A 14,982-nucleotide genomic window follows, 5' to 3' on the forward strand; every position below is an offset into this window, starting at 1 on the left:
AGGTATCCCACCTCGGCCTCCTGAGTAACTGAGACAACAAGCACACATGACCACACCCAGCTAATCTTTTAAATTTTTTGAAGAGTCGGAGTCTCACTATGGCAATAGCAAGACTGCATCTCTACAAAAAATTAAAAAATTAGCCAGGCATGGTAGCAGGCACTCATAGTCTTAAGTACTCAGGAAGCCAGGGAATCACTTGAATCCATGAATTCAAGACTGTAGTGAGCTATGATTGCACTGCACTCTAGCCTAGATGACAGCGTGAGATGTTGTCTTAAAAAAAGAAAGAGAGAGAGGGATTTTTGAATAAATTCTTTATCAGCTTTTAGATAATAGTCCTTTTTCAACTGTGCCACTTGCAAATATTTCTCAGTCTATGGATTATCTTTTCATTTTTTTAAGTGTCTTTTACAGAACAGAAGTTTTTAATTTTAATGAAGCCCAGTTTATCATTTCCTTCTTTCATGGATTATGTCTTTGATTTCTGTTTCTAAAAAGCATTTGTCAAACTTAAGATCATCTCCTATGTTACCATCCAGGAGTTTTGTAGTTTGCATCTAGGTCTGAGGCTTATTTTGCGTTAATTTGTGAAGGGGGTAAGGTCTGTGTTGATTCCTTTTCTTTTTTTTTTTGGCATGTGTGTCGGAGTCACTTTCAGGGGATCTGTCCTGCAGACCCTGACTGAGTGACGGATGAATAAAGTATACTGACACACCGATATCATGCTTTGCCAGTTCTACTGAGTGTGTCCAGGCAGCTTGCAGGTACCCTGGAGAGTGCTGTAAACAGTTGGGACCACCAGCCCTCATCAGCCAGTGAGACTAGTATTTATTCAGTAAAATTTAATTGACAAAGGCTTCAGTCAACACCACTAGAGGTTGAAGATTAAAGGACAGGTTCCAGTGCCTAAATCAAACACCATTAGTGGATAATATCCCTGCTGAACCTCCCGGAGAGAACCATCCAGCTCAGAGTAACCTTCTAAGACCACATGAGTAAACCAAGTTATTCAGATAAACTCCCACGCATACCCTAGCTATTTGCTTTTCTTGTTAACTAAGTATAAAGGGGATTTAGGCTGCCTTCAGCCGAAACTTCTATTGAAACTATGCAAACTTCTTGGCCTTCCAAGAAAGTTTGTGGCTGTATTTTGTAACTTTCTCTAATATTTTTGCTACCACCCTGAGTGAATCTGCACACATGTGGGTATCCAGTTGTCCCAGTATCAGTTGTTGAAAATACTACTTCATTGTATTGTCCTTGCTCCTTTGTCAAAGATTAGTTGACTGTATTTAGGTAGATTTGTTTCTGGGCCCTCTATTCTGTTCCACTGATGTATCTTGTATATTCTTTCATTGGTGCCACACTGTCTTGTTTATTGTAGCTTCATAGTAGTATTGAGATACGGCAGTGTCAGTCCTTCCAACTTTGTTCTTCTTCAGTACTGTGTTATCCATTCTGGGTCTGTTGCCTCTTCATACAAACTTTAGAATCAGTTGATGTCTTCAGAATAACTTTTTGGGCTTCTTATCTCTTTTATGTGCTCACCTGCTACGATCAGGCTTAGTCAGAATAACCTCTGTTTTGACTAACTCAGAATAATCTCCATTTTGACTAACTCAGAGTCAACTCACTAGAGACCTTAAGTACATCTACAAAATCCCCTTTGCCATATAACATAATATGACCATGTCTTGCCCACACTTACGGGTGTAGGGTCCAGCCATATAGGGTCCTGTGAGCCCCTCCCTACAGGTGCGGAGACGAGAAACTGTGGAAATAAGACACAAGACACCAAGAAAGAGAAAACAGAGTTTGGGTCCAGATGTACACTGCCAACCAAAGCACAGGAGTCCAGCAGTGGCTCCGAGTGCCTGGACACTCTGCCTTTTATTAAGTACAAAGCAGGGGGCCGGGTAGGTAGGGTGAGATAATGGTGGTCCATGATAAGGTCAAGTAAATCGTGTCTTGGAGATAGGGGCCCAAGTCTTTGAAGTAGCCGAGGTGAGGAGTAAACCTAATGCGTCAGCACTTTTCTCATACTTGTCAAGAAAGAATAAAGATGTTAAAATTTATGTTACTATTACTGATTCTATCTTCTAAGAAAAGGAGGGGCCAGGTGCAGAAGTAGAACATGAAAGTAGACATGGAACATGACTGCTGAAGTACAGTACCACATAGAGACAGTTAAGCCCACAGATGTCTGTGGGTCTTTCTGACAGCCGTCAGGCCTACCACAAGAGCTTGGAGAAGCGGAGTTTTCTCCTAACTCCCCTGAGGAAGGAGATGTCTTGGACATTTTGGACGTCTCCTTCCCTAGCTGGCTAAACAGCAGGCACTTTCCCAGCGCTGGCGCTGCTGCACAGATGAGGCTCCCTCCAGCAGCCCTTATACGGGTGTGACAGAGGGCTTAGAGCATCTTGCCTTAGGATCACTGTTCACAATGTCACCTCAGTTCCATGCTTCATAACCCAATAATCATTAGTAAACTTAAAAAGTTATATTGAGTATATATATTTCTGTGATTACATATGAATAACTATGTGATTATTTATGATTATATATAGGAATAACTATGTAACTATATCTCTAATCCTTTTCTAGTTCTATATTCATATGGGAACAGGCTGAGGCTTCAGACCCTTGCCTTGACCCTTGCGGGGTCTCCCCCTGCCACATATGGGAATGCAAACCCCGGAACAGGGGCCTTGAGTGCCATCTTGTAATTCTGCCTGCCACAAAAATAACATCAAGTACCTACTGAAGTACCACACACCAGTGGAGTAATTCCCACTTTTGAGTTAAATGGTGTTATCCAAGTTTTACTTGTAGAGAAACGGCAAGTCAGGAAAATGAAGCAATTTGTGTAACTAGCAAATAGTATGGTCAGGATTCTAACACAGATTGACTGGTCACGGGTCTTCAGAGTCATTTTGCCACACTATCTCTAATAAATCCTGTCACATCTTCCTCCTTCCCAGTTAATTTGCTTTTCTCCCAGCCCCGCTGTGTTGATTGTAGGCCATCATCATCATTCCTTCCCCACACTCCTGCCCCAGCCTCCTGACTGGTCTTCCTTCCTTTGCTTTTGTTCTTTGGTTTGTTCTCCAGAGTCCTTAAGTGTAACCCTGAGTGTTTAACTTCCTGCTTAAAATACTCGAATGGCTTCTTCCAGACAGAATCCATATGCTTCCATATGGGTTACGTGGCCTTAGTTTATGGGCTCTGCCTCTTCTCTGACATCATCTCTTACCTCTCTCTCTTCTTTGATGAATGTGCCCCCATGTTGTTTCCTCTGCCTAGCACACTCTTAACTACCCTTAATCTGCCTATTTCTACCCAACTCTCAGGTTTAGATTAAATGTCACTTCTTCCAGAAGGCTTTCTTTGACTCCTTAATTTGGTAAGGTACTCCTTCTATGTGTTCCCATAGCACCCAGTGCTTTCCCTATAACAGCACTGTATTTTATTAGAATGACGTATCTAACTGCCTCATTTGTTAGATCCTGTGTCTGATCCTTATCTGTATTCCCAGTGTCCGGCACGTATGGATACTCAGTAAATAGGTATTAATAAATGAATAGTAGAATACTTTAATGGGTTACTTCTTTTCTATTACCTTTGAAATCTTAGTCTCTGCTTTTCCTTCATTGCCATTGAAATACTTCTAATATCACATATCAGAAAAGCTGTCCACTTCCCATATATTTTATTCAGGATCAAATAATTAGTATATGGTGAAGCTGAGACAAGATTGTGGGTATTTAAATTTCATGTGTTTTCCACTATTTTATGCAGCTTAACTGCCTTAGAATTAGATCTGGGCTTCAAAAGCTTACCCTCCTAACTACTTACTATACCACCACCCAGGACAGGTACTGAATAAATACTAATCTACTTTAGACATAATTGAATAAAGTCCTTTATAAGCGTTATGGAGGAAACCCTTTTCTTCAGTATGTGAATTTGGATCTATGGTATATTGGCCAAGAATTGCGGTTAGTGTGACAGCTATGGATAGCCTTATAGAATAGGAACATTAACCTTTTACAGTATTATATTGTGTTTGAGAAAACATTGTTAAACGCCTTCCTTGCAAGTTGTATAATATGGCCAAACACAAGCTAAGAAATCTCTCAAGCATATGTACTTTCTGATGTTCTCAGTATTTAGTAGCGAGATTGATTCTATAGTTGGGAAAGATTTGGCAGTGTATAGATTTCCACAGATTATTCTTTCATCATGTATTCTAATAAATGTCAGGCATATAGATAAGCCATTATTAAAAGATTAGTATGAAATTTAACAAACATGCCACAAATTTTATCTTTAAATAAGTGGTATCTCATTCAAAGCAGTTACCTTGAAGGTGTTCTAGGAATGTTTCTTTTCATCAAGTGATTTCAGAATTGCTTTTGGAATTAAAGTCAGAGTCATCACATAAGCTTTTCATTGCCATCAGTTCAGCCAGTCTTTGTCCTTTGAGGGTCGTTATTTTATGAAAACAACATGAAGAACTAAGGTAGCTAAGCAGAGCGCACGATCAAGCTTGGTTTAAAGCAAGATACAACACTGTAGTTATGAGGCAGGACTGTGTGGCTGGTTTGTTTTCCATCACAAAACCTGACTCTTAAGGCAAACAGAAGCTCCCAAGGGCTTTTAAAGCACCAAACATTTGTGTCATTTTAATAACTGTAGGGCCAGAAAGGACTAAGAGTAGATAAAAGACTGAGAATCATATCTTGACACTTGCAGATGAGTTTTTGAGGAAAGCCATACTGAAAATATTTGTTCTTAGATTAAGATTCTTAAGTGATAACCCTTTCTTTATTTTAAATAGTAATTTTTTCTGTAAGGGAGCAACATATATTCTTTCTTGGTCCCATAATGCATGGCCCTGAAAGTCAGGGCTACCTGAGTTGTAGTTATAACTGCCAGGGTCTGGTATTACCAATTTAGTGGTGATACCCTCAGCAAGCTACAGTTTCTTTTTTCCCATCCTTACAATGAGAAATTTGGACAAATGAATCTAATTGCATGCCCCTTTATAGATAGGAGAAACTTAACTTTTCCCCCTAAGCCCATGTATAATTATAAAATGGAGTGCATAGAAATATAATCTGTTTTATATGTCTCTTGTTGAACCGACTTTAAAAATAATTTGGTTTTGTTTCTCAAAAATCATACATTCCTTTTGGCATTGTCAGAATGTAGTGAAGAACAAACATGCCTCAGAGCAGTTTGTTGAAATGAAGGAGTTGAATCTGACAATGACTACCAAAGAATTGTCTTCATTTATTTGTTAACTTCTCACCTTGAACCCAAAGAATGTAAATAATCCAATCATGAAAAGCTACAAATGACAGTAAAAGCAAGAGAAGGGGAAATTACAAGATTAGAAATCAAAACCAGAGAAACAAAAAGAACACAGATTTGGCTCTTGGGTTTCTGGCTCCAAAGTTTAAAAGGAAATTATGTGGCTCTGATTTTCAAAGATGAGAAAAATAGACACCACAGGAGAGGTAAAGATTTCCTTAGCACTTAATTCTGAAAGAAATATGTAACATGGTATTGTATATAGGGAGAAGGAAAGTCTTTGCAAATAATACAGCATGTGGCTTTTACCTACTAAAATTAAAACTGATGTTCATCCCTGAGTGATAAGTAACATAGATTAAAAATTTATTATCCTGCCCAGGAGCAGTGACTGATGCCTATAATCCCAGTGCTTTGGGAGGCCGAGGTGGGTGAATCCACCTGAAGTCAAGAGTTTGAGATGAGCCTGGCCAACGTGGTGTAAAACCTCATCTCTACTAAAAATATAAAAATTAGCCAGGCATGGCGGTAGTCACCTGTAATCCCAGATACTCAAGAGGCTGAGGCAGGAGAATTGCTTGAACTCAGGAAGTCGAAGTTACACTGAGCTGGGACTGTACCACTGCACTCCAGCCTGGGCAACAGAGTTAGATTCCGTCTCAAAAAAAAAAAAAAAAATATATATATATATATATATATATTGTCCTGTTTAGGAAAGCTGGTTAGTAGTTTCAAACTCTTCCCTTGATTAAAAAATTTACATATCTTTCTATTTTATTGCTATGAATTCAGCATTATTAAACTTGGGTTCTAATCAAGTGTTACCCTGTTGTATCTTCTTTGTGGTACTAGCCAAAAAAGAAGAACATGTCGGCCTACCAGGTGTTCTGTAAAGAGTATCGCGTGACCATTGTGGCTGACCATCCAGGTATAGGTAAGAGCATTTCTGATCTTTGGCGCTTTTGCTTTCCATTTATATCTTGAAGCAGTAGAATTAATTTCTTCTTCCTGTAGCATTAGAGCATAAATCTTGTTTCTTTCCTCAGTTCTGCAAATCACTTTAGATTTTGCCTTTAGTTTACCTCATCTGTAAGAGAGATGAACTTTCTATACACATCTCTTAATCTGATAAGGTGGCAAACTATGTAAAAATAAATGTTATAAAGCACACACATAACTGCACATAAATATACAGTTGCTTATTTCCAGTATTCTATAATTGGCCTTTTCCTTGAACTGTCCTTGGATATAAAGTTTTAATGAGATATCTTTTATTATAATGTCATAAAGATGCTCTTCAACTTATGATAGCGTTACATCCTGCTAAACCCATTGAAAGTTGAAAATATTGTAAGTCAAAATTGCATTTAAGGCCGGGCCTGTAATCCCAGCACTTTGGGAAGCTGAGGTGGGTGGATCACGAGATCAGGAGTTCGAGACTATCCTAGCCAATATGGTGAAAACCCGTCTCTATTAAAAATACAAAAATTAGCTGGGCAGGGTGGCCCACACCTGTAATCCCAGCACTTTGGGAGGCCAAGGTGGGCGGATCACAAGGTCAAGAGTTCGAGACCAGCCTGACCAACATAGAGAAACCCCATCTCTACTAAAAATACAAAATTATCCAGGCGTGGTGGCACATGCCTGTAATCCCAGCTACTCAGGAGGCTGTGGCAGGAGAATTGCTTGAACCTGGGAGGCAGAAGTTGCAGTGAGCCGAGATCGGGCCATTGCACTCCAGGCTGAGTAACGAGCAAAACTCTGTCTCAAAAAAAAAAAAAAAAAAAAGTTGAAAAATAGGCCAGGTTTGGTGGCTCATGCCTGTAATCCTAGCACTTTGGGAGGCCGAGGTGGGCGGATCACGAGGTCAGGAGTTCGAGACCGGCCTGACCAACATGGTGAAACCCCGTCTCTATTAAAAATACAAAAATAGCCAGGCATGGTGGTGCAACCTATAATCCCAGCTACTCAGGAGGCTGAGGCAGGAGAATCACTTGACCTGAAAGGCAGAGCTGACATCACACCACTGCACCCCAGCCTGGGTGACAGAGCAAGACTCCATCTCAAAAAAAAAAAAAAAAAAAATTTTTTTAATAAAAGTAAAAATACAAAAATTAGCTGGCCGTGGTGGTGCACACCTGTAGGCCCAGCTACTCAGGAGGCTGAGGCAAGAGAATCACTTGAACCCAGAAGGCAGAGGTCACAGTGAGCCAAGATCGCACCACTGCACTCCAGCCTTACAGAGCAAGAGTCTGTTTCAAAAAAAAAAGAAAAGCATTGAATACACCTAGCCTACAGAGTCATAGCTTAGCTGAGCCCACCTTAAATGTGCTCAAGACACTTATATTAGCCTACACTTGGGCAAAGGCATTGAACACAAAGCCTGTTTTATAATAGTATTGAATATCTTGTATTATGTATTGAATACTGTACTGAAAGTGAAAAATAACAGTGGTGGTGTGGGTACTAGAAGTACAGTTTTTACTGAGTGCATATTGCTTTTGCATCCTCATAAAGTTGAAAGATCAAAAGTCAAACCATCATAAGTCAGGGACCATCCGTATTTGTCTCTGTATTAGAAGTTAGTGAGGTGAGAAAAACACCATTGGACCTTGGACAAGCGTCACTTAACCTCTACAGATTTCATTTGCCTAATGTGTCAAATCGCCGCCCTACTCACTCTAAAAGGTTGCAATGAGGCACACATGAATATGCTTTATAAAGCATGAAACTGTTATACAGTAGAAGGGTAAGATTACACATCTAGAGGATTGCTTCTGAGCTACTGCAGGGAAATCCTTCTTTGGTTCTAATCACTCAGGAATTTGGTAAAAACCTAACATCTTTTATCAAATTCTACATATTCTTTTAAACCTAAGTTGATAGGCCTTGTATTGTGGGATCAAATTAAAGATACTAGAGGCAGAGTTGCAGTGGTTCATGCCTGTAACTTCAGCACTTTGGGAAGCCGCAGCAGGAGAACTGCTGGAGCCCAGGAGTATGAGACCAGCTTGGGCAACATAGTAAGACCTCATTTCTACAAATAATAATTTTTAAAAATTAGCTAGGTGTGGTAGCCCATGCTTGTGGTCCCACCTCCTTGGGAGGCAGAGGTGACAGGGTCGTTTGAGCCCAGGTGGTTGAGGCTGCTGTGAGCCATGATCACACCACTGCACTCCAGCCTGAGCAACAGAGCCAGACTCAGTCTCAAAAAAAGACACCAGAAAGACGCTTAAGGAATAAATCCCTAAGGTATAGATGTGTTAGGAGTTGAGACTGTCTTGTGACCATCAGAACATCCCCTTCTCTATAGAAAAAAATCAGAAGAAAAGTGATGGGGTTGGAGTTGGTTTTTTGAAAGAGTCTTGTGATATTTGATCTGACATTCAAAACCCTTTTCCAGTTTTCACTCTCATCAATCTTTCATTTTGTTAATAGCCAACGCTTTACTGTATTGTTTTACTTTTATGCCAGATTTTGGGGAACTTAGTAAAAAACTGGCTGAGGTATGGAAGCAATTGCCAGAAAAAGACAAATTGGTAAGTACACTTTACAAACGTTTTTCATTGCTTTTTGCCTTCCAAAATATGTAATTCTCCCATAGACCAACCAGATAGCACTGAAAATAGTGAAGAAAATTACAAATCAATAGAAAATAGTCTAGCAGAGGACATTAACACTGTTACTGTCAATTCGCTGTACATGAGGATTTAGCTCTAGTAAGGCTGCCTTTTCTAACCTGGTCTAATTTTTCCCATCAGTGTTACATTTGAGCCAAAAGATGATCTTAGTTGGGGAGTAAAGTGTTAAAAGAAAGTCTAAAATCAAAGCCCTTTACTGCAAATACCTAGTAATCAGCCATAGTCTGAAAATTGAGGAAGGTTACCCACTTAATAGTCACTGCAAACAATAAAAGCATGAGAGCTGGGTGCAGTGGCTCACGCCCATAATCCCAACACTTTCGGAGGCTGAGGCGGGCGGATCACAAGGTCAGGAGTTCAAGACCAGCCTGGCCAATATGATGAAACCCCATCTCTACTAAAAATACAGAAATTAGATGGGCGTGGTGGTGTGTCCCTGTAGTCCCAGCTACTCTGGAGGCTGAGGCAGGAGAATTGCTTGAACCTAGGAGGCGGAGGTTACAGTGAGCCGAGATCATGCTACTGTACTCCAGCCTGGGTGACAGAGTGAGACTCTGTCTCAAAAAAAAAAAACAGTATGAAAATGTGCTTAGTAGGTAACCAGGTCCAAGGTCATCATCCTCATCAACCATTACCAAATAATGTACCCTGCTATCAAGAAGCTAGTAAGACACTGATAAACAGTCATACCAGAATCACTGACACTTTGCAGGTGGATGATATGTGATATGAAGGTCATATAGGAGCCGGATGTCATCTAGATGAACAACCATTTTTCACTCAGATAGATTATCCTTAGGGTTTGTTTTCCGTGTTATTGTTACCATGCTATTGTTTTGGTATTGCCAACCAGCAGGTTAGAAGAACCACATAGACATTATATTGGGCCAGTTGTTTAATCTGTGATTTTACATTTCAACTTAGAATGATCTAAAAATCAGTGCAGAGAATTGACCATTAGCACTGAGGAGTGTTTATAGTCCTCTACTAAGATATTAATGAAATCAGCTCTGTGAAGTCAGATCAGTGACCCCCAACTTAAAAGTTAGCATTAACTCTTTCTCTGCTCCCCTCCTGCTTTTGCCTCTTCTTTTCTCCATTTTGTTCTTTCATGACTGCTTTTCCTTTTACTTTTTTGTCCTTTTAAATCTAATTTAGTGTTCACTGATGTGATTGCAGATTTGGAAGCAAAAAGCTCAGTATCTGCAGCACAAACAGAACAAAGCAGAAGCCACAACTGTGAAAAGGAAAGCATCCAGCTCAGAAGGTTCCATGAAAGCCAAAGGTAGTGACCACACCCCTTTCCTGCTTTTCCCCAAAGCTTGTGAATTTTGCTTCCTTGCTAAGAAACTGGGAAAACAGCTTGCAATATTACAAGCAGACCTTGTTCTCAGGTATTATTACTGAATGTTACAGGCCACCAAAAAGAGATGTTCAAATTTAGAAATTGTAAATCAGAAGTCAGCAAACATTTTCTTTAAAGGTCCAGAGAGGAAATATTATAGGCCTTGTGTGTTGTATGCATTCTCTGTCACATAATCTTTGCTTTTTATAATGCTCTAAGAATGTAAAACCTTCTTAGCTCAAAGGCCATAAAAAAAGAGACCATGGACTGAAGTTAGCCCACAGGCCACAGTTTTGCTAATGCCTGGTGTAGTTCATAAAAAGGAAAAATCAGGAAGAACAGTTTTGTGTTGTTCAAGGCTATAGGCAAGTTTTACCTGTCTACCTCATTGCTCTGTTCTCAGCCTCTTCTGTAGGAGTACTGTCACCCCAGAAGAAGTCCCCACCCACCACCATGCTGTTACCAGCCTCACCAGCCAAAGCCCCTGAGACAGAGCCCATTGATGTTGCTGCTCATCTTCAGCTGTTGGGAGAGTCCCTAAGCCTCATTGGACACCGTCTGCAGGAAACTGAGGTGAATACAACTATCGGCAGCATGACTACAGTTTCCCGTATAATTTGGATTCATTCACTCATTTTACATACACTTACTGATCATCTAATTTATTCTAAATTATGCCAGATAATCAGGATGCAGTGATAAAGAAGAGATAATGGTAACAGAAATATCTAGAGATTTGCAGTCTACCTATTGGCTCCCAAAGTTTCACTAATGATATCCTCTTGAAACAATGGCACAAAAAGAAGTTAGAATACCCTGTAACTTATTTTTATTCTTTAAAAATGCAATGGAGGCTGGGCGCAGTGGCTCACGCCTATAATCCTAGCACTTTGGGAGGCCTAGCTAGAAGAATCGCTTGAGGCCAGGAGTTCGAGACCAGCCTGGTCAACATAATGAAACTCCATCTCAAAAATATATGTATACTAAAAAAATTTAAAAGAAATAAAAATGTGGGCCGGGTGTGGTGGCTCATGCCTGTTAATCCCAGCACTTTGGGAGGCCAACATGGGCAAATCACAGGGTCAAGAGATCAAGACCATCCTGGCCTACATTGTAAAACCCTGTCTCTACTAAAAATGTAAAAATTAGCTGGGCATGGTGGTGCACACCTATAGTCCCAGCTACTCAGGAGGCTGAAGCAGGAGAATCACTTGAACCCAGGAGGCTGAAGCAGGAGAATCACTTGAACCCAGGAGCCTGAGACTGCAGTGAGCTGAGATCGTGCCACTGCACGCCAGCCTGGTGACAGAGCAAGCCTCCGTCTCAAAAAAAAAGGATAAAAATACAGTGGAGGCTGAGCACAGTGGCCCATGTCTCCATGAGCAATTTGGGAGACCACGGCAGGAGGATCGCTTGAGGCCAGGAGTTGTAGAGCAGCCTGGGCAATGTAGCAAAACCCCATTTCTACAAAAAAAATTAAAATATTAGCCAGGCATGGTGGTACACACCTGTAGTCCCACCTGCTCAGGAGACTGAAGCAGAAGGATTACTTGAGCCCAGAAGCTCAAAGGCTGCAGTAAGCTATGATTGTTGCACTGCATCCAGCCTGGGTGACAGAGCAAGACCCTATCTCTTAAAAAAAATAATAAGAAGAAAAAGTATGAGTACAAATTCCAAAGCAGTTTTTATTACTTCTACTACTAAGAGACTTTGAATTTTTATGTGCATTTCCAGCAATGTCTTGAATAGGGAGATTCAGTTGTATAGGAGATTAAAGAGTTCCTTATTTACCTAAGAAAATAGGTAGCAAATGGAGAAATTAAGGTTTCGTCTGCACTTAAATTATACAGTGCTATGTGCCCTAGGGAGATTTTCGTCCTTTTAAGCTTCAATTTCAAAATCACACAGCTGTTGTGTTTTGTTTCTATTACCATATTGAGTTTCTAACCACATTGTCTTCTTATCTAACTCAGAGTATAGTAGTTTTGATTTTCACCAAGTTCTAATAAGACGTTTCATCAAAGAAGTCAGTCTAAGCTACTAAAGCCATTTTTAAGCTAAGAGATTAGTGTAGGAATGTAAAACTAATCACTTGCTTCCATGTAGAAACTGAATTATTACTCAACAAATAAAATGCCAAAGGCCGCAAGAGCCAAAGCTGTATCTAAATTCTTTGGCTGGTTTCAAAAAATTTCTCAGGAGTCAAAAGAACTTGAGCACTTTCATATAGGCTCAATATCTGAATGGATATAGGTATTTCCAGAAGAAATACTCTGTGAATTACTTTTTATATTTAATCATTCTTACACCTCATAAAAAGTTAGAAGTAAAAATGGTTTGTTTTAAGCATATTCCAAATTTTCCCAGATATTTCCATTTAGTTTAGTAAGCACAAAGTTCACCCTTTTAAGGTGCAGAATTTAGTGATTTTTTTGTATATTCACAGAATTGTGAATCACTACTGTCTCATTCCAAAACATATTATTACCCCTAAAAGAAACCCTATACCCATTAGCAATTATTCCCCATTCCCCCTCTAGTCCACTTTTTACCTGAATTTAATCATTTGCATATATTCTTGCAATTTTACAATTTCCACATACCACTTAAATTATTATTTATAGTTTTGTTTAAATAAACTTGTCTGTGCTTTTACAGTGACATTCTTGATGTCTCAAGGGTTATATTCTATTTTTTTATGTACATCATAATGGACATACAATTATCAAAATAAGATGTTCAACAGTAAATTAACATTCATCATTTTAGCAGTAACACTGGAACATACGATGCATAAGTTAGAAAATTAAGGCAAGAGGCCCAGCACTGTGGCTCACGCCTGTAATCCCAGCTCTTTAGGAACCAAGGTGGGAGGATCACTTGAGGCCAGCAGTTCGAAACCAGCCTGGCCAACATGACAAACCCCGTCTCTACTGAAAATACAAAAATTAGCCAGTTGTGGTGGCGCATACCTGTGATCTCAGCTGCTTGTGAGGCTGAAGCAAGAGAATTGCTGGAACCGGGAGGCAGAGGTTGCAGTGAGCTGAGATCACACCACTGCACTTCATCCAGCCTGGGCAACAGAGTGAGACCCTGTCTCAAAAAAATAAAAATACATATATATCTCTCTCTCTTAAGAAAGTTAAGACTAAAACCCAAATTGCAGAGGGACTTCACAGACATTGTATAGTATGTATACTTTACTACTGAGGAACTACAGGAGTTTTTAGAGTAGGAAGGAATGTGATCAGAACTCTTTTACTTTTCTCTGAGAATATCTTTTATTTTAAATTGGAAGTGAAAAGAGACCAGAATTGGGGAGAAGTTATGACAATAATCCTAGTCTAGATGTGACAAAGATAAATTAGCTATAAGTAACCATAGGGCAAAGGTAATGGAATAATATTACTAATTACTGACATTTTTGGGTTTTTTAGCTTTTATCTTCCCCATATATAACATTTTATTAAATGTTTACTCACCCAGCTTTGGTTCAGAGTGTTTAATATGAACTATTTAATTCACACTACAGCTTTGCGAGGCAGAATTTTTGTTCCCCCTGTTTTGCAGAAGAATAAACAGACTTAGAAAGGTGAAGTCACTTTCTCAAGAGTTCAGCCCCTAAGTGATAAAGCAGGGACTTGAATTTGCAGTGTGGCCTCAAGGCCCGGGCTCTTAACCTCTTACTCTATTGCTGCCCTCAGAAAGTATAGAGGGGAGATGTTGACAAGGAGGGTGTTGGAAGGGACGAGTCAGTGATGGCTAGGCCTTGAGACTGGGCAGTTGTGTCAATAGTGGTGACTTTGGCAGAGAAGTGGATGCTAAAAGGAGGGCTAGATTTGGATGGGAAGGTTATTCTACCTTACAGCATGTTGAGATTGAGAAATATCCAAAAGGAGAGACCCAAAAGACAGCCAGAAATGCAGTTTTGAAGATAAAGACGTTAGTAATAATAGTCATAATTACTGATATTTTTTGAGTACTTAACCATGTATTAGACACCATCCCAAGTATATTGTATCTGTTATGTCAATCCCTTCTGCTGCAGATGCTGTTAGTGTTTTACAGGCACAGCACAGTAAGCAACTTGCCCAGGTACAAAACAGTAAGTACTGAAGCCAGGATCTGGACCCAGGCAGTCTCAAATCCAGAACTCATTTTCTTAAGGACTTTGCTGTGCTGCTTCCCAACATGACACATCCTCACAGTGCTTCTAGTTAAAGCAGATTGTACAAGAACTGGGCAGCAGCAACAGTCTTTCTTATCTCTTTGAATCACAAATATATAGACAATGTGAATCACATAAAATGTTAAAATTCAAACCAAATTCACTTCTTTTGAGAGTGAACAACTCAACATAGAAAAATTTTATCATGACCTATCAAAAGCTACATACATGTAGGGTTGTAGGATTCTCATAGTAATCACATGTGAGCTGTATTTGTGGAGTTTATAACAGATATACTTCGCATATGTAATCACACATCTTACCACCAGCTCTCCAGAGTAGGTAAAGCATTTTATACTGTTCCTGTTAAGGAGACAGAAGTTAAGTATGGGACTCCCCAAGGTCCCATAGAAGGTAAGATGGGCTAGGATTATAGAAAGGAAACCTGGGAATGTGTTGTAAAAGCTTTCTTTCTAGACAACTTACAGAGTTATCAAAGTAATCTTTTC

At 39.7% G+C, this 14,982-nt stretch overlaps 1 protein-coding gene and 1 long non-coding RNA gene across 5 annotated transcripts in view; one reads left to right on the forward strand and one right to left on the reverse strand.

Annotated features, from left to right (window-relative positions):
* HMGXB4 (HMG-box containing 4) overlaps positions 1 to 14,982 on the forward strand; it is a 33,229-nt gene that overhangs the window by 15,324 nt on the left and 2,923 nt on the right. For all 4 annotated transcript variants that reach the window (XM_078339320.1, XM_002743719.6, XM_078339321.1 and 1 more), the window contains 4 exons: positions 6,172 to 6,253; positions 8,794 to 8,858; positions 10,140 to 10,245; positions 10,709 to 10,878. In XM_078339320.1, coding sequence (XP_078195446.1) covers positions 6,172 to 6,253; positions 8,794 to 8,858; positions 10,140 to 10,245; positions 10,709 to 10,878 — 423 coding nt within the window. The remainder of the gene's footprint in view (positions 1 to 6,171; positions 6,254 to 8,793; positions 8,859 to 10,139; positions 10,246 to 10,708; positions 10,879 to 14,982) is intronic.
* Positions 6,275 to 13,871, reverse strand: LOC144578033 (uncharacterized). Its single transcript, XR_013523010.1, has 3 exons — positions 13,788 to 13,871; positions 13,278 to 13,398; positions 6,275 to 6,406 (listed from the first exon to the last, which is right to left on the reverse strand). It is a non-coding gene; the product is annotated as an uncharacterized LOC144578033 (long non-coding RNA).

The sequence above is a fragment of the Callithrix jacchus genome, chromosome 1, assembly GCF_049354715.1.
Source record: "Callithrix jacchus isolate 240 chromosome 1, calJac240_pri, whole genome shotgun sequence".
In the NCBI taxonomy this organism is placed as follows: domain Eukaryota; kingdom Metazoa; phylum Chordata; class Mammalia; order Primates; family Cebidae; genus Callithrix; species Callithrix jacchus.